The 18,092-nt window shown below is 40.0% G+C and overlaps 4 protein-coding genes across 6 annotated transcripts in view; 2 read left to right on the plus strand and 2 right to left on the minus strand.

The window, feature by feature from the left end:
- The window catches only part of LOC103391972 (gastrula zinc finger protein XlCGF26.1-like), a 16,640-nt gene extending 8,212 nt beyond the window's left edge, over positions 1–8,428 (minus strand). Inside the window, exons 1-2 of one of the 3 annotated variants that reach the window (XM_025063858.1) lie at positions 8,197–8,428; positions 6,276–6,518 (exon numbers count right to left, since the gene is read on the minus strand). In XM_025063858.1, coding sequence (XP_024919626.1) covers positions 6,276–6,293 — 18 coding nt within the window. In that variant the 5' untranslated portion in view covers positions 6,294–6,518; positions 8,197–8,428. Of the gene's footprint in view, positions 1–6,275; positions 6,519–6,670; positions 6,894–8,196 lie in introns of those variants that run through there. The other 2 variants (XM_025063859.1, XM_025063857.1) reach the window with 2 other exon arrangements.
- Positions 230–5,744, plus strand: LOC103391970 (zinc finger protein 3 homolog). Its single transcript, XM_008328475.3, has 3 exons — positions 230–525; positions 1,178–1,591; positions 4,002–5,744. Exons 1-3 carry the CDS (start codon positions 429–431, stop codon positions 5,246–5,248), a joined length of 1,758 nt encoding a protein of 585 aa, XP_008326697.2. The 5' UTR covers positions 230–428; the 3' UTR covers positions 5,249–5,744.
- Positions 7,099–11,909, plus strand: LOC103391983 (E3 ubiquitin-protein ligase TRIM39-like). Its single transcript, XM_025063863.1, has 2 exons — positions 7,099–7,277; positions 9,217–11,909. Exon 2 carries the CDS (start codon positions 9,234–9,236, stop codon positions 10,824–10,826), a length of 1,593 nt encoding a protein of 530 aa, XP_024919631.1. The 5' UTR covers positions 7,099–7,277; positions 9,217–9,233; the 3' UTR covers positions 10,827–11,909.
- Positions 11,910–11,953: 44 nt separating this feature from the next.
- The window catches only part of LOC103391973 (zinc finger protein 658-like), a 10,838-nt gene continuing 4,699 nt past the window's right edge, over positions 11,954–18,092 (minus strand). The window contains exons 4-8 of the mRNA XM_025063713.1: positions 17,553–17,919; positions 16,120–17,153; positions 14,682–14,820; positions 14,024–14,278; positions 11,954–13,764 (exon numbers count right to left, since the gene is read on the minus strand). Of these exons, the coding sequence (XP_024919481.1) occupies positions 12,569–13,764; positions 14,024–14,278; positions 14,682–14,820; positions 16,120–17,153; positions 17,553–17,919 (2,991 nt within the window). The 3' untranslated portion in view covers positions 11,954–12,568. The remainder of the gene's footprint in view (positions 13,765–14,023; positions 14,279–14,681; positions 14,821–16,119; positions 17,154–17,552; positions 17,920–18,092) is intronic.

The following is an 18,092-nucleotide window of genomic DNA, read 5'->3' on the forward strand; positions in this document are numbered from 1 at the left end:
ACAGCTAAATAAATTCCGCTTTTAGAAAATTCGGTAGTCTTATTTTGCCATTTTGAAAACGACAAATGTAATCACAGAAACCTGGCCATTCTGAGAAAAAGGGGAAAAAAAAGAAAATTAAGAAAGGTTCATGTTTTATTTTTAAGTTATTTCTTTTGTTTGTTTCTCTAGCGCTGAAAAAAGGAGAAAATCCGCCATATTGTAGTTTTCTGAGCCAGCACTTAGCCCCACCCGCTGTCCCCAAAGTCACCGAGGGCGGAGCTCTTGTTACAGAGTCCATCTTTGATTTTGAATATGCCCACGGACTGTGGATAAAGTCTAAATTCATCCACAGCTAGCGTTGCGGGAGCGGGTCAACGCTGCCGCCGAAAGACTTAATGCTCCAAGTGGGAAAAGACGCAGAAGAAACGGAGCAACCGAGCGGCTAAATGGCGGAGGATATGGTGCTGGAAGAACGGGAGAACTGCCGTAATGGGAGGCTGCTCGATGCTGAGCTGAAGCCCAGAATCGGGCCTGACACGGCAGGTCAGTGTCTGTTCAGTGGAGCTAGAAGAAGTCCAGAGAGAAGCGGAAGTGTTGTTTGTTGCCGAGTAGAATGTTAGATGTTAGATGATGCTACTGCGTGACTGTCACGGATTCAGGAAAAAGGCTACGTCGGAACTCCAATTAAGTCAACATTTAGTGTTTAAAAAAAAGAAGAAAATATTTATTTAAACAATTTTTTGAGTCAAGTGCGTTTGTAAATTAAGTTATAGATGGAGATAATTAGTACCAGAGCTGTATAGACCTGGGGTGTCAAACATACGGCCCGCGGGCCAAAATCGGCCCCCTAGAAACCATGGACTTGTTATTTCTAAGTAATCATTACTATTACTAAGTAGGCATTACTATTGGTCCACATTCATCCACCCGGAATGCTGAAGTTTTCCAAATGAACCAATGATGCTCGCATCTATTACTAACATATCGATAAGCCAAAGTGTTTTTTTAAAAAGACGGCAGACGTTCGTTGACTTTTGCCGTATATTTTCCACAGTATATTAGTTTATCTGTAGTCCCCACTTGTTAACAGGTTGGAGTGTAAAACAATGGTTGTTCCTCCTATTTTATATGGTTGCATTATTGCACTGTTACAACGTACTTACATAAGTGTCATGTTTGTCAATTAATCATACAGAGGAGCGCCTGAAGATAAAAGAAGAGACTGGTGCTGATGAGCGGGATTGGAAAACAGTCGTAGTTCAAGAGGAGCCCACGTGTCCGTCCATTAAAGAGGAAGAGGAGGAAGTGTACATCAATGACACTGGAGTGAGTGTGAAGTTTGAAGGAGAAGAAGATGAAGAAAAACCTCAGTTCTCACCGTTTCATCAGGGTTATGGTGAGGAGAACGGGGAAGTGGAAAGGGAACTCAAACCAGAAAGAATTTCTGGTTCATTTGGATCATTAGGACTTCGTACTGAGGACGACCCTGAAGACTTTTCGGAGGTCGACTGCTCGTCCGATACTGATGAAAGTGAGGGGGATTGGAAAGATCTAAGTGAGTCGAGTTTAATTGCAATGAAGAATGAAGCGGCCCCCAGTGACACGAAAGGTAACGGAGACGATACACGTAACTGTATGGAATACGGTGTAGAATTTTCACACGAACTCCTCCTGCTACGGGGCGAAAATGATAACGAAGACGACAAACCTTTTAGTTGTTCTGTGTGCGGTAAGAGATTCACACAGAAAGGTTATCTGAAGAAACACGAAAAATACCACACAGGAGAGAAACCGTTTGGTTGCGCGGAGTGTGGTAAAACATTTAGACAAAAAGGAGATCTAAGGATACATGAAAGAAAACATACAGGAGAGAAACCATTTAGTTGCTCAGTGTGCGGTAAAGGATTTGCACATAGGACCAACCTGAGGAATCATGAAAAAATTCACTCAGAGAAACCATTTAGTTGCTTTGTATGTGGTAAAGGATTTATACAAATGAATAAGCTAAAGTCACATGTTTTAGTTCACACAGGAGAGAAACCATATAGTTGTTTTGAATGTGGTAAGAGGTTTTCACAAAAAAGAGACCTGGGGGCACATATAAAAATCCATACAGGAGAAAAACTATTCAGTTGCTCTGAGTGTGGCAAAAGTTTTACGAGACAAGACAAACTTAAGACACATGAAAAGATTCATTCAGGAGAAAAACCATTTGGTTGCTCATTGTGCGGTAAAACATTTGCGCTAAAGAATAGATTAAGAACACATGAGAAAATCCATTCGTCAGATAAGCCGTTCAGTTGCTCTCAGTGTGGTAAAAGTTTTAGACATAAAAGCAGACTAAGAACACACGAACAAATTCACACAGGAGAGAAACCATTCATCTGCTCAGAGTGCGGTAAAGGCTTTAAGCAAAAGAGAGACCTAATGATACACGAAAACGTTCATACAGGAGAGAAACCATTCAGTTGCTCTGAGTGTGGTAAGCGCTTTGCACAAATTTGTAACCTTAAGACACATGAAAAAATTCACACGGGAGAAAAACCATTTAGTTGTTCCGAGTGTGGTAGGAAATTTAGACAAAATAGCCATCTAAGAAAACACGAAACTACTCACGCCAAAAAACGCCTACGTGCACAGGCAGTCAAACGCCATCGGAAAAAAAAGGACCAGTGTGGTCAGTTGTCAGTCGAAAAAAAGAATGGGGGCGACACTGAGCATGTCACAGATTAGGACATCGGTTTATTATTGTATTAAAAAAAAAAAACCAACAGCAGCACAGTTTCATCGCAGGGCCAACTAAAAAGACAAACCTACGGCGGGTTTAGATCCACGTGTGCCAATTTTTTCGGGACACATTGGGAGAACATGCAAACTTTGCACAGATAAGCTGGGAATAGAACCAGCAACCATTTGTTCTCAAGAGCACTAACCTCTTTTCCACAGGGTGGACCCCAGTGATTTCACAATAGCAGTGCCAATTCATTTTCAACCACCTCCAACAAACAAAATGGTGAGCAATAAAATAAAAAAAAATTAGGATCGGAGGCGCAACAGGCGAGTAATGCGCTACTAATAAAAAGGCTAACGTTTTTTGCTTTGTTAAGGTGTGAAAATTAAATTAAGTGGTGGTTTAGCAACGGCAGGGAGGTGACCTCAAAAGCATAGTGTGAACCCTGGCAATTCTACAACAAACATGATATCATAATGACTGTGTTGAAGTAGTTTGCTACCACTACCACTGAATTTAACAAAGAAGACCAAAGCTGAGAACTCTACCTTAAACTACTTAAGTAAAAAGGGAAAAAATACGTACATAAAAAAACAAGAACACCATATATCAGTTTCTTTGAAAAATCGTTACATGTCAAAATACCGTGAGCTTTTTGTCAAATTTTCTTGGACCCAAGAATCAAACAAAGAAGGTTACTGAGTACTTTTTCTCTTTCTCTCTCTCTCGCTCTAACTTTAAGCTTTGTAAAATTGTTACTAGCCTGAGTATTTACGACATTATTATGTAACCAAATTGTTTAATAATTCTTTGAACTGCTTCATACTACTTCAATAAACCATTTGAAATTAATTCAGGCTTATGTCTTTACTGTGTATTTTCTTTGAGTAAACAGGTTAGTTTGTATTAAACCCATGTCGATCTAAATCTATACATTATTAAAAGTTATTTTGTAACAGGTGGAATGTAAAGGTTGACATAAGCATAACATTTTTGATGAACCTGAAGGCGCCATATTGTAGTTTTGGAAACCAAAAGTTAGCTCCACCTTTGGTTTCCAAAGTGACGAAGGTGGAGTCTTTCTACGTACGTCCACGTTTCTGACCTACAGTAGCTCCAGTGATTAATCCACCTAGCGTGTTTGTTTTGTTCTGACCACCGGTCAAGCCATATCTAGTTCACACATGAGCAGATCGGCGCTGCCGCTAAACATTACATTACAAAAATTTGGTTTTTCTAGACAACGTTTTGCAGTTTGGGTATTAAATCTCTCTACTCGCTCCTGCAGGTGAACAGCGTTTTTTTACGATTAAAGAAGAGTTCCCCTGTGAGCCAAGGACGTGTAGAACGGCTGTGGAACAACAGGAGTCGGACCCTCGTCGGATAAAGCAAGAAACTGGGGAACTTCGTATTAAACAGGAGCATGTGGATGTTATCGCTGTGATTGTGAAGACTGAAGATGAGGAAGAAGAAAGGGTCCCCAGATTTTCACCACTTGGTCAGAATCACACTGAAGAGGACGGAGAGAACTACGGAGCACGAGGACTGGTCAGAACCCCAGCTCTAGATGACCAGACAGAACAATGTAGTACGGATGAGAGTGGACGTTTTTCTGAGTCCGGAGAGAGCGAAGGTGGTTGGAAGGAGTCTGATCGGTCGAGTACACAGACAAATACTCCGGTTTTGGGTAATGACGTTGAAAGCTACCCTGATTGTTGCAGTCCATTAACCTATAAGTCCAAACTACTGAAACAAATGTGCATTGGTTTTGAAGAGAAATCATTTATTTGCCTTCAATGCGGGAAGACATTCGCAAATAAGAAGAACCTGAGGACACATGAAAAAATTCATACGGGAGAAAAGGAGTTCAGTTGTTTTGAATGCGGAAAACAATTCACACAAAAGACTAATCTGATCAGACATGAAAAAATTCACACGGGAGAGAAACCGTTCACCTGCTCAGAGTGCGGCAAGGCCTTTATAAGTAAGTGTGTTCTGGAGTCACATGAGAAAGTTCACACGGGTGAAAAACCATTTATGTGCCTCATCTGTGGTAAAAGATACAAGCAGAGGGCTCATCTGCGGACACATTCAAGAGTTCATAGTGGAGAAAAACCGTTCAGTTGCTCCTTGTGTGGTAAAACATTTACACGAACTAGTAATCTGAGGAAACACGAAAAGTTCCACTCAGGGGAGAAATCGTTTAGTTGTTCCGAGTGTGGGAAAAGTTTTACACTTAAATTCCAACTAAAATCGCATGAAAAGGTTCATACAGGGGAGAGACCTTTCAGTTGCTCCGAGTGTGGGAAAAGATTTGCGCAAAAGAGTGACCTGAGGACACATGAAAAAATTCATACAGGAGAGAAACCATTTAGTTGCTTTGAATGCGGCAAAACGTTTTCACAGAGTAGCAACCTGCGGACACATGAAAAAATCCACAAAGGAGAGAAACCCTTCAGTTGCTCTGAGTGCGGGAAAAAATTTAGACAAAATAGTCACCTGAGATCACATGAGAAACTTCACGAAAAAAAATGAATGAATACTGATTATTATTTGAAAACAGATAATCATAGTGATGTAATCATGCACATGTTGCTTATGTAAATTACACTGGGGAAGTATTTGCAGTTGACAAAGTAAACATACAGTACAAAGTACATACCGTACATACTCATGTATTACATATATAGACAGATAGATAGCACTATTAATCCCACGGGAGTTCCCTTCGGGGAACATTTAGGATTAGCCGATTTGCGTATAAGCCGAACCCTGAAAATTCCCAAAATGGTGATTTTTACAAAAACTCGCATATAAGCCAACCATAATGTTTTCATTTTTTGCCGTGGTAAAATGTCTTACTGCTGTGTGCATCAACAAATTGAATTTCTATAATTAACTTTACATATACGAGCAACGATAAAGCCAAGTAATCTTTACTATGAAAAGTATTCTTTATGGTTTGGACGTTGCCATGTAACTCGTCTGCATTATAAATTCACAAGAAAGAGGATATATGATATATGGCTGGAAAAAGTTAGAAAATTCCATGTGACCAATTTTACAGTCTACATAATAGATCTGTATAACATTAACACCAATCTGACTATCTTCTTAAAAAATTGTGTGCCTCAGACAGTTACTTCCTTCACCAAGAGCATCTTCACTTCACACATGAAACATTGTGACCAATTTTACAGTCTACATAATAAATCTGTATAACATTAACACCAATCTATATAAAATGATTCAAACAGTATCATGTTAAATCTTGAAAAACTGTACATAAATCCCAATGTATGATATACTCTTTAAAGCACTTTACTGTATGTACTACACCAAATGTATACTTTTGTGTGCATTTGGCTGCTAATAAAGCTCTTTTTTCATCTTTTAATGGTCTTGTAATGTGTTTCCATCTCTGTTCTCTGTCATTATTGACCAAATTAAGTAAAAAATATTTAATAATCATTCTAATATTTTTAATTAGATTTTTGTCTGTGAAGCTCATCATTGCGCAACAAAATAGAGAATAAGTGTTTTTGTGTGTATGTCACAGTACCTGGTCCAACGTGTCCATTAGACTGGAACTGCTGAATCTGGATCTCCATGCTCTCCTTTCTCCTCTTTGAGACACTGGTGAAACGGCAACATGTCAGGCCTTTCAGTCACAGCAATAACGTCTTCCTCCTCCTGTTTGACAGACACCTCTGCTTCTTCTTTAATATGGGGGCGCTTAGTTCTTTCTGGTCCAAACTCATGCTTCTTTGCTTCTCTTCTTTAAACGCCAGGAGCCGTCGTTTGCCTGCAGTAGAGAATGGATAAACTAAAATTAAAGACGCAAGGACGCTCGGTTACCCTCAAAACACCGACTATCTCCTTCGTAAATAACCACATGCTCAACTTAAATTACGCTGACGACCATAACGTCACACCTATGTCCCTTAAAGAACCTACTTTTTCGACTGTTACACAGCGCTTGTCACTACCAGGTCTGCAGCACCTGCCCGGTGATTGCCATCTTCGTCATACGGCAAGCTAACTTGGTCAAACTTCATTTAAGCAACACTTTCCCATTTCCATGACGAACCGGATGTGTAGAAAGCCAGTGCCGTAAATCGTTGCAAATCGCCGTCATGGGGTTTACGCAACCACCAATACACAGCGAAGGTCCGCAGTCGTACATTATTGTTCTAATTTAAGTAAAAACCAGTAATGTATGCAATAAACAGACTCAAAGTATTCGCTAAAAATAAAGTGAAATTCTGATTAATTAATACATTTTATATGCTATCATCTCTAGCTGTAACCTGTTGTTTATGTTGGTGAAACTTTTTAAAATATTTATTTACACATACATGTACATATATACACATATTTGTATTTCTAAGTGCATAATAATAGCAATAAAGACAGATCTTGAGTCAAATCAAAATGAGCCATCCAGGTACGGCGACGCCCACTCTGACATCACTGCAGTCTACATGAGTGTGTGTTCTTAACTGAACAAAAACTAAGAAAAGCTCACAGAGCACAGCCGAAGAACAGTGAGCGATTTCCAGTGGTGAGTAAAGACCAACATTTACCTTCTTTCCCCTTCATTTTCTCTTTGTTGGCATAGGAATAATCTACAGGCTGCAGGTTTCTGAGTTAGACACTAGATGAAAACAATCTAAAAATCATAGAAAACTGAGAAGAGAGGGCAGATTTGATTGGACCTCAGCGGAAATGTCTTCCATGTCAGTACATTTTTTGTTTTGTAAAATTCTAAAATATAATTTACCGAAGATGTGAATTAGTCATTAACAAATTTACTACAGCCTAACTGCAGTATAACTGGGCTTGGAGGGCCAAAGGATAAAATTTGAAAATATGGGGTTTTTTCATTTTCCTTTTCCCACTTCTTTTTCCCTCCATTTTCCCACAAACCATCTTCATATCCATCACTACATTCACAAATCTTCTGTGTTTTTTTGCTCTTGCCTGGGAGCTCCATCTCTATCATCCTTTGTCCAGTGTCTCCACTCTCTCCTCAGCTCTTGTCAGTGTCTTTATCTGATCAAACTCTTCCCATGATAATTAGGTCAGGTCCCAGCGGAGATCGTACCTTCACTTACAGGACTTGTGGTTCTTTTTTTTCGCAGAAAAAAACCCTTTAAACATACATTGTATACTTTGTGGTTGGTGTCCTACTGCAAACTGAATTAGATTAAATCAGTAAAATGCTGATGATATTTTATCATAATTTCATGTCTGCTGGTTGTTCTGTGTTGATGAAATGATTCGAGACCATCAGTCAAATTTGTTACAACCTGGGTCATATATTGAATTTTATGTCTGGCTCTGAGGCTCTCTGCCAACAGGTGTGGACAGGGTCAGAGTCCAGAGCTGTTTGTTGTAGGGTACAGATGAAAGAAACTTCCAGGAAGAAAACAGGAACAAAGAAGAGCAGTTAATTTTTATTATATAAAATAAAGACTCACTGATGTTTCCCGGGCTCTGAGGGTCAAAGAACGTAACGACTCCACTCCAACGGTGTTTCTGGTGTCTGGTTGTTACAGCAGCTTCTTTGTAGGACCAAAATTCCCATTTTGACGCGTTTTTCTCTCGTAGATAAAAACAAAAATCGCGTTAGAAACAGCTTGAAACATTTTTTTTCAAATAGCCAAGGAACTGTCTTCTTTTCACACTTTTTAAAAAAGCCCCACATTACCGCCGCCATGTTCTCTGTTCACGAATGTATGACGCACGTTGTGCTGCATTTACATGGTGGCGGAACCTCGCATCTCCGGTTTAATTGTTTTCCCGAACTTTTTATTTATATTTTATATATATTATATTTCTATGGTTTATGTGTAACGTTCAGGGTATTTGGTACAATACCGTAGATAAGACGCTGGTATCAAGGCAAGTCGGCAACTACTAAAATATTGACTGAGTTGACGAGTTGTTTCCGGTAATAAAATTGTTTTTACGATCGTACCGATGCCACTTAAATGCAGCACTCACTTCAGGCACAAGTCTCTTGGGTAGGAATGGGAGCGCACGGAACGTATGATTTAAAAAAACACCGCAGTGCAGACAAAACTGTATATTTTATATAATCGGGGCTATTCGTTATTATATCGCACTTATAAAAATTACGTCATAATTCCCTGATATCGCGCCATTGTACACTCATTTGAGGAACGAAACGTCTATTAAGCTCCAAGACGTCCATTTGCAACTAAGGTCTTTGGATAACATGACTTGGATGAATGAGAATTTTCACAGACACGTTGTATTACAGTATAAAATATTTACACTTACTGCAATTGAATTAATCATGAATGAATTACTCATCACTTGGAGCTGCACTGCTTGTTCGTTTTGGTGGCTTCCACCAACGGTTGTCTGTGCAGTGGTGGATTGATATGATGTTGGGTGGTCCTATGACTAATTCATCATGATACATTTAGATAAAACAACACTCCTATACATGCTACGTTCTTCTGCTCTTTCAGATCCAAGAAGACTCAACATGAACAATGATTTCCTGTGCGCCATCTGTCTGGAGGTCTTCACTGATCCAGTCTCTACACCATGTGGACACAACTTCTGCAAAACCTGCATCAGCACACACTGGGACAACAATGTCCTGTTCAAATGTCCCCTGTGTAACGAGGCCTTCAACACCAGACCTCAGCTGAAGGTCAACACTATGGTCTCTGAGATGATCGCTCAGTTCAGATGTCGAGAAAGACAAGTTTCCAGAAAATCAAGAGGAGTTCTCTGTGACACCTGCACTGGAAACAAAGCCAATGCTGTCAAGTCCTGTCTGGTGTGTGTGGCCTCCTACTGTGAGACTCACCTGGAACCTCACCTGACAGCTCCACCTCTGAGAAAACATCAGCTGATTGAACCCATGGGAAATCTGGAAGACAGGGTGTGCGAGAAGCACCAGAAACCTCTGGAGCTCTTCTGTAAGACGGACCAGACGTGCGTCTGCTTGGTCTGTCCTGTTTTAGATCACAAGGATCACGAGTTTGTTCCTCTGAAGGAAGAGTTTGAAGGGAGGAAGGTAGAGCTGAAGACCGCAGGAGCTGACGTTCAGAAGATGATCCAGGAGAGACGTGTGAAGATTGAGGAGGTCAAACACTTAATGAAGGTGAGTCAGGATAAGGCGGGCAGAGAGATAGCAGAAGGTGTTCAGTTCTTCACTGCTCTGAAGGAGTCTGTGGACAGAGGTCTGGACAAGTTCGTCAAGAGGGTCGAGGACAAACAGACGGCAGCGGAGAAACAGGCTGAAGACGTCATCAGAGAGCTGGAGCAGGAAATCTCTGAGTTGGAGAAGAGGAGCACTGAGGTGGAGAAGCTCGCTCTCTCTGAAGACCACCCCCACCTCCTTCAAAACTACCCATCCCTGAAAGAAGCTCCACCCACCAAGGACTGGACAAAGGTCAGAGTGTGTCCACTATTATATGACAAAACTGTGGTCAAAGCAGTGGATCATCTGGAGGAGACTCTGAGACAACAGATGAAGACATTTAAGGAGGCGGTGGAGCTGAAGAAGGTCAGGGAGTTCGAGGTGGAGGTGACTCTTGATCCTGATACGGCAACACCTAATCTCATCCTCTCTGACGATGGAAAACAAGTGAGACATGGTGATAAGAAGAAGATTCTAGACATATTCGATATGTGTGCCTGTGTCTTGGGGAAAGAGAGCTTTTCTTCAGGCAGATTTTATTTTGAAGTTCAGGTTAAAGATAAAACTCAGTGGGATTTAGGAGTTGTCAGGAAGTCCTTCAACAGGAAGGGAAAGATCAATCGCAGTCCTTATCATGGTTACTGGTTGCTTGTATTGAGAAATACAGAGTACAAAGCTTATTCTGATCCTCGAGTCAGTCTCCGTCTGCCGTCTCCTCCTGAGAAGATCGGGGTCTTTGTGGATTACGACAAGGGTGTGGTCTCCTTTTATGACGTTAATACGGCAGCTCTAATCTACTCCTTTACTGGCTGCTCCTTCACTGAGAAACTCCACCCATACTTCGGTACCGGCACTAATGATGGTGGTAAAAACTCCGCCCCTTTGATCATCTGTCCTGTCTATCAAAATATGCGATCTTTTTTCTAATGAAACCCGAATGTGTGTTTCTGGAATCATCTGTTCAAGTCAATGATGTTGTAATACAGTAAATGGAGAAAACAGGGATTAACATTCAGATTCTTATTGTGACTTTAGCATTAGCCCTAATGGTACCTTGTGTTTTTATTAATACATCATCAACTGTTGTGGTTTTGAAAAACAAAACAAAAAAATATTCTGCTTTATTTTTAATCTTTGAGACCTGGGGTCAGTTTCACAGATCCCCAATAATCACTTATCACTTATCTTATTTAAAGGATTCTTGAATGAGATTCATAAGCTCAGCTTTGATCCAAATCAGGTTTGTTTTTTAAATTTAAAGAAGCCTGATCTAGACCATGTAAATAAATGTTTTTTTTCTTCTTATCTATGTGTATATTTAATCTTCAAACAAATGAGTGTTTTTTTCTTGTTGACCTTTCAGCTCACGATCGATCTTGCATCTAATCCAAAATCGCTTGGTGACTGTTGGACATGTGTAACATGTAACAAACACTGTTACAGTAACACGATCTACATGGATACAGAAATGACAGGTTTATACTCAGCTTGGTTCAGGTCAACAATAGAGCTGTGGTCTGAACAACTGGCGTTTTTGTGTAAACATAATTTTGAATTTTCCAGTTCACTTACAGACAAAATATTAGGTTATTATATATTAACATAGTTTGGAAAGTCTATACTTGTAAAAAGTCCAGATGTTAAAAGTGAAATGGTTGAAATTTGATGTAGAAGCTAGCTAAAATGTAGGTGAAACTTAGCCCAGAACCAGCCGAATAAGAGCACAGGACTTTCTTGCTTAGAAGCAGTGAACCATTTGTGTTTATTAAACATAAACTGTAATAAAACAGACCAAATCTCCTTAGTCTGCAGTACATGACCTGTTCATTTTCTGTACTTCCATAGTGCAACAAAAGCATCCTTGATGGGGGTTACAAATATGACAAATAAGATAGAAAATAAATATAATTATGTATTCAAAATATAATTAAATTATTAACATATACATTAAAAATAAGAATTCTTGTCTTGGGATTCTTGAACGTAAAAAGCGCCTTGCTAACAGCTGACTAACACATGGTGCCAGAGTAACTCGGATTGTCACTCCACTGTCTAACACATGGTGCCAGAGTAACTCGGATCGTCACTCCACTGTCACTGCATCCCACTGATGCAATAAGGTCCTCTATGGCAGTGATTCCCAACCATGAATCAATGAATTCATCACGAATCAATGATGAAAAATCATGGTACAAAAATGGTTGGGGACCGCTAATCGATGAGACACTGACAGGAGAAATTCAATACTTTTCCACTAGGCAACAGAGAACGTGAGTTGTTGAAGATGTTCTTGTCTCCCTTCAATTCCCTCAAGTATATCAGTGCTGTGTTCACTTAAGTAAGTGAATTGTGAGTAAATGGAAACTAGAAGATCATAATTTCAGTACGTATACTTTTTGTTTGTTTGTGCAAAATGTGCTCTGATTCCAAAAGGTTGGGAAACACTGCTCTACGTCGTCACTAGTAGAGCTTTTTTTAAAACAACATAAAGCTATTTTACCACTCGGCATGCAGTGGTTCCATTTATATAGTCAGCTCCCCCCTTACAGTTAAAGAAAACAAAGCCTGTTACTCACTGCATGTAACCCAATCATCATCCCCAAATAAAACTGTCAGTCTCATTGTTGCTTTTCTTACCACTGAGGCTAAAGGCTAATGTGCTTTCATTTTCAATCATTAGCTAAAACACAGGTTTGGTCCTGAAGCTGGGGAGAGTCATCATTTTGGCTGCCTAACGACTTCTCTCTTGCATGAATTTTCTCATGTTTCTTAAGGGACGATTTTTGAGTAAATCTTTTATCACATGCAGTGCAACTGAACGGTTTCTCTCCCGTGTGAATTTTTATATGCTTCCTTAGATGACCATTTTGTCTAAACCTTTGACCACAGGCAGAGCAACTGTAGGGTTTCTCTCCTGTATGGATTTTTTCATGTGCCACTAGATACATCTTCTGCATGAAACATTTACCACACTCAGAGCAACTAAACGGTCTCTCTCCTGTGTGAGTTTTTTCATGTTTTCGCAGATCACTCTTCTGGGCAAATTTTTTACCACACTCTAAGCAACCAAACGGTTTCTCCCCGGTATGAAATTTCTCATGTCTCTTCAGATCACTCTTATGTGTGAACTGTTTACCACACTCAAAGCAACTAAAATGTTTCTCTCCGGTATGAACTTTCTCATGAGTCCTCAGATTACTACTCTGTGTAAACCTTTTACCGCACACAGAGCAACTGAATGGTTTCTCCCCAGTGTGAATTCTCTCATGCGTCTTCAGCGGAACCCTTTCCGAAAATCGCTTACCACACACAGAGCAACTATACGGTTTCTCTCCTGTATGAATTTTTTCATGTCTCCTCAGGTCATACTTTTGTGTGAATCTTTTTCCACATTCAAAGCAACTGAACAGTTTTTCTCCAGAATAATTGTTGAGTTGTCTTAGTAGCTGGGACTCGTAGACAAATCTTTTATGATATTCCAAAAAGCTTTTCTTATCACTAATGTTACTCCCTATTCCGATGGGAACAGCTGTGTTTTTACTTGGTGTGTCTCTTGTCTCGTGGAACTCATCCTCACTGTTTTCAGTCTCAGAAGAATCTTCAGGTCCTGGTCTCAGATGGTCACCTGAGCCCCAGTTTCTGGTCCGTTCTGGCCCACTGCAGTCATCTCCTTTATCGGAGACGCTGTGATGTAGTTGTAAGAACTCAGCTGTCTCTTCATCTTCTTCACTCTTCACAACTACAGCAGTGATTTCAGCCTCTTCTTCCTCTTTAGTGGTAAAGTGTTCTGACTTCCAGGATTCCACACCACTGCTCCTCAACTTCTGGTCACAAGACGACACCGTTTTTATCAGCTTCTGGTTTTCTGTGGGAGAGAACAACAACAGAAATTAAATGTTCAAATGTGTTGAGTGTTAGAAGTTCATTTTATTAACTGCTAACAATTACTTGATGTTAAAGTCAAGTAAACAGTATTTTTACACCGTCGCGGAGTTACAAATAACAAACTAAATTCTCATGTACGTTTGAATAAAAGTGCTTAAATGCACGAATCTCCAATGTTGAATGTGACAGTTCTAATCTAATCTTTATTACAGGTTTGTGTACAGTGTATTTCACAGTACCTGGTCCTATGTGTCCATCCAAACTGGAACTGCTGCCTGGTTCTGGATCTCTATGTTCTCCTTTTGTCTCCTCTTTGAGACACTGGTGAAACAGCAAGACATCTGGATTTTCTTCATCTACACTCAATGCAGTCACAGCAATAATGTCTTCCTCCTCCTTTTTGATAGACACTTCCTCTGCTTCTTCTTTAATTCCAGGGTGCTGCAGCTCTTCCTGGACAAACTCTTCTTTAATCACCGGGAGCTGCCATTTGTCTGCAGTAGAGAAAGAAGAGACTAAAACTAAAGACCAGAATTCCCAGTAAATAGGCAACACAGCTACAGCATCACAGCCTCAAACGCCACTTATGTGTCATAGTTTTGACAGCTAGCTACAGTCGACTACAACATGGCGGCGCCCTGATCGAAGTAGTGTTTATTAGACACAAAGGGAAGTTTGAGGTTTGTTCCTCATGGACAAGCCTCATTTACTGACCTCTGGATACAAAGTACGGAAAACGACATGCTCATTTCAAATTTAACACTTATAGAGTGCACAGTTTACGCGACCTGTTTTGTTAAACATTAAAAGCTGTGACACCAGGTGTTAGCATCGTACATCAAAGAGCACTTCAGCGTTTTATTGTGTTTTTTTCTCGAAAACGAAGACGAAACTGACCTGTTATATGCAGCTTTACTTCAGACTTAAGCTCAGCATCGAGCGGTATACTCTGTGTGTAGAATTCCGGCTCTGAAAACTCGGTTACCCCCAACACACCGACCATCTCCTCCGCCATTAGTCGCCTAAAGACCAGAGTTCAGCCGCTAACAGCTCCAGGACCTGCGTCGTTTCGTCTCCGAATTCCAAGTCTCTTAGTCGCAGCGCTGGTTATCTCGTAGGAGATAATTTGCTATACAGTCACACAATCTGGATTTCATGAAACACTGCTGCTACTATCGACCGTTTTTCGTTTCTGAACGGAAGGTGGAGCTAACGGCTGGCTGCAAAAACATGGCGGTTCTATGAGCCCCAATATGATACATACATACATAAATGTCATTTAGAAGCGTCTAATAATAATAATAATAAAATACTTTCTAAAAATGACAGTCTTATTAACAGCCAATGATCCAATGTGCAAAAATGCTTCATAAATGTGTTTTTGGTATGTAATTTGACACTTTACAACAAGCAATATGTTTTTTGTTATAGTTTTATAAGTAGTACAGTTTTTATAAACACGTTTAAAATTTTGCAATGCATTTCTGAAAATTAGTGTAATGTCATTTATTATTCAATGGTTTTACTGTATATTCGTGGCACTTTGGCCCAGAGGTAATGTGTGGAACCCCAGGGTTCACCTCCTGGGCCAGATCCAATCCCGGTTAGAGCGGGTGGTACCTTCCAGTGGACTCACCACCTACGGGAAGGTTCATGAGGGGCTGGTGTGATTTGGGTGGCGGTCATGGAGACTGCTGCCCCCATGATCTGGTAACGGATAAGTGAACGAAAATGGATGGATGGATGGTTATATATTCATAACTGTGAAACACAAACATCTGATTTGTATAACGTCTGGTATATAGTATTATACCCAAACTTCACACTAAGAATATCCCCCTTCAAAGTAATCACCCTGTAGTGTGAAGTTTGGGTTTGAAATAAATCTTTTTAGACACCAGTCCTTGGACTTTTCTGACTGCAGACTAGTACTGTACCAAGTACTTTTATGTAGTAAAGCAAGAGCACTAACCACTGTGAAGCAATGCTTGAATTTGGTATTTCAACTATGCGTTTTGTAGAGACATTTATTTGAATGCTCTATGTTTTTTTACACCTTTTATAAAATAGAATCTTTTGGCAGAAAAGGAAAAACAAAGAATCTTCTATAGTATAGAAGATTCTTTGTTTTTGCTACCAAATGGATATGGTATAGAATCTATACCATAATCCATTTCACAGACCTGAAACAGCTGGAGCCAATCACAGCCCTCATTACATAAGGGCAGGGTACAACTGAACACTATGCTAATGATGATGAAAGAGCAACCGCTGTAGTTTTAATACATTCAATCCACAACATTTACACACCGTCTTTTACAGGGCACACCACTCACCTGTGAGTATTCTCATGCACCTTTAGTTTACTAGTACTTATAAATCCTTTACCGCACATGGAACAACAGAAAGGTTTCTCTCCGGTATGAGTTCTCTTATGTATCTGCAGATTATTACTCTGTTTAAATGTTTTATCACATATAGAGCAGCTGAACGGTCTCTCTCCCGTATGTATTCTTTGATGTGTCCTTAGATGACTATTCCGTGAAAAACGTTTATCGCACAAAAAGCACTGAAAAGGTTTCTCTCCTGTATGAATAAACGTGTGGTTCTTCAGTGTGGTTTTTAGAGAGAATAGTTTCCCACACACAGAGCAACTAAATGGTTTCTCTCCTGTATGAATTCTTTGATGGGTCCTTAAGTAACTATTCCTTGAAAAACATTTACCGCACAAAAAGCATTGGAAAGGTTTCTCTCCTGTGTGAATAAATGTGTGGTTCTTTAGAGTGGTTTTTAGAGAGAATAGTTTTCCACACACCGAGCAACTAAATGGTTTCTCTCCTGTATGAATCCTTTCATGTCTCTTCAGGTAATACTTTTCTGTGAATGTTTTGCCACACTCAACGCAGGTGAACAGTTTTTCTCCAGAATAATTGTTGAGTTGTCTTAGTAGCTGGGACTCGTAGACAAATCTTTTATGATATTCCAAAAAGCTTTTCTTATCACTAATGTTACTCCCTATTCCGATGGGAACAGCTGTGTTTTTACTTGGTGTGTCTCTTGTCTCGTGGAACTCATCCTCACTGTTTTCAGTCTCAGAAGAATCTTCAGGTCCTGGTCTCAGATGGTCACCTGAGCCCCAGTTTCTGGTCCGTTCTGGCCCACTGCAGTCATCTCCTTTATCGGAGACGCTGTGATGTAGTTGTAAGAACTCAGCTGTCTCTTCATCTTCTTCACTCTTCACAACTACAGCAGTGATTTCAGCCTCTTCTTCCTCTTTAGTGGTAAAGTGTTCTGACTTCCAGGATTCCACACCACTGCTCCTCAACTTCTGGTCACAAGACGACACCGTTTTTATCAGCTTCTGGTTTTCTGTGGGAGAGAACAACAACAGAAATGAAATATTCAAATGTATTGAGTCTTGTAAATGTAGTAAATAAATATTTGCATAATTTTGTAATTGTTTTATATTAATCTATGCAATTGCAGTGCCTTGATTTTTATTGAGGTTTAGTTCACAGTCATAGCCATAAATGCAATGGTACTAATAATTGGCATAACAATTTATTTTGTTGTTACGGTTTTCGGCCTTGGTTTCTTCATTTTCAGACAACAATTTTAATTTCGGTGCATCCCTAGTTAAAAGGCAGACACGCAGTATTTTAAATTTGAATTTGACAGTAGTGATAGATGTAGAAGTTGGTCTGTTTATAACACCAAGATATAATGAATCTTTGGTTTCGGGTTTGTGTACAGTGTATTTCACAGTACCTGGTCCTACGTGTCCATCCAAACTGGAACTGCTGCCTGGTTCTGGATCTCTATGTTCTCCTTTAGTCTCCTCTTTGAGACACTGGTGAAACAGCAAGACATCTGGATTTTCTTCATCTACACTCAATGCAGTCACAGCAATAATGTCTTCCTCCTCCTTTTTGATAGACACTTCCTCTGCTTCTTCTTTAATTCCAGGGTGCTGCAGCTCTTCCTGGACAAACTCTTCTTTAATCACCGGGAGCTGCCATTTGTCTGCAGTAGAGAAAGAAGAGACTAAAACTAAAGACCAGAATTCCCAGTAAATAGGCAACACAGCTACAGCATGCCTCAAACGCCACTTATGTGTCATAGTTTTGACAGCTAGCTACAGTCGACTACAACATGGCGGCGCCCTGATCGAAGTAGTGTTTATTAGACACAAAGGGAAGTTTGAGGTTTGTTCCTCATGGACAAGCCTCATTTACTGACCTCTGGATACAAAGTACGGAAAACGACATGCTCATTTCAAATTTAACACTTATAGAGTGCACAGTTTAC

The sequence above is a fragment of the Cynoglossus semilaevis genome, chromosome 16 (genome assembly GCF_000523025.1).
Source record: "Cynoglossus semilaevis isolate Cse_v1.0 chromosome 16, Cse_v1.0, whole genome shotgun sequence".
In the NCBI taxonomy this organism is placed as follows: domain Eukaryota; kingdom Metazoa; phylum Chordata; class Actinopteri; order Pleuronectiformes; family Cynoglossidae; genus Cynoglossus; species Cynoglossus semilaevis.

What these genes read in the sequence shown, in the direction of transcription:
- LOC103391970 (XM_008328475.3), top strand. Translation starts at nt 429, where the DNA reads ATGGCGGAGGATATGGTGCTGGAAGAACGGGAGAACTGCCGTAATGGG. An exon ending in AATCGGGCCTGACACGGCAG is followed by an intron (nt 526 to 1,177) that starts GTCAGTGTCTGT and finishes TTAATCATACAG; the next exon opens with AGGAGCGCCTGAAGATAAAA. An exon ending in GGCCCCCAGTGACACGAAAG is followed by an intron (nt 1,592 to 4,001) that starts GTAACGGAGACG and finishes TCGCTCCTGCAG; the next exon opens with GTGAACAGCGTTTTTTTACG.
- LOC103391983 (XM_025063863.1), top strand. Translation starts at nt 9,234, where the DNA reads ATGAACAATGATTTCCTGTGCGCCATCTGTCTGGAGGTCTTCACTGAT.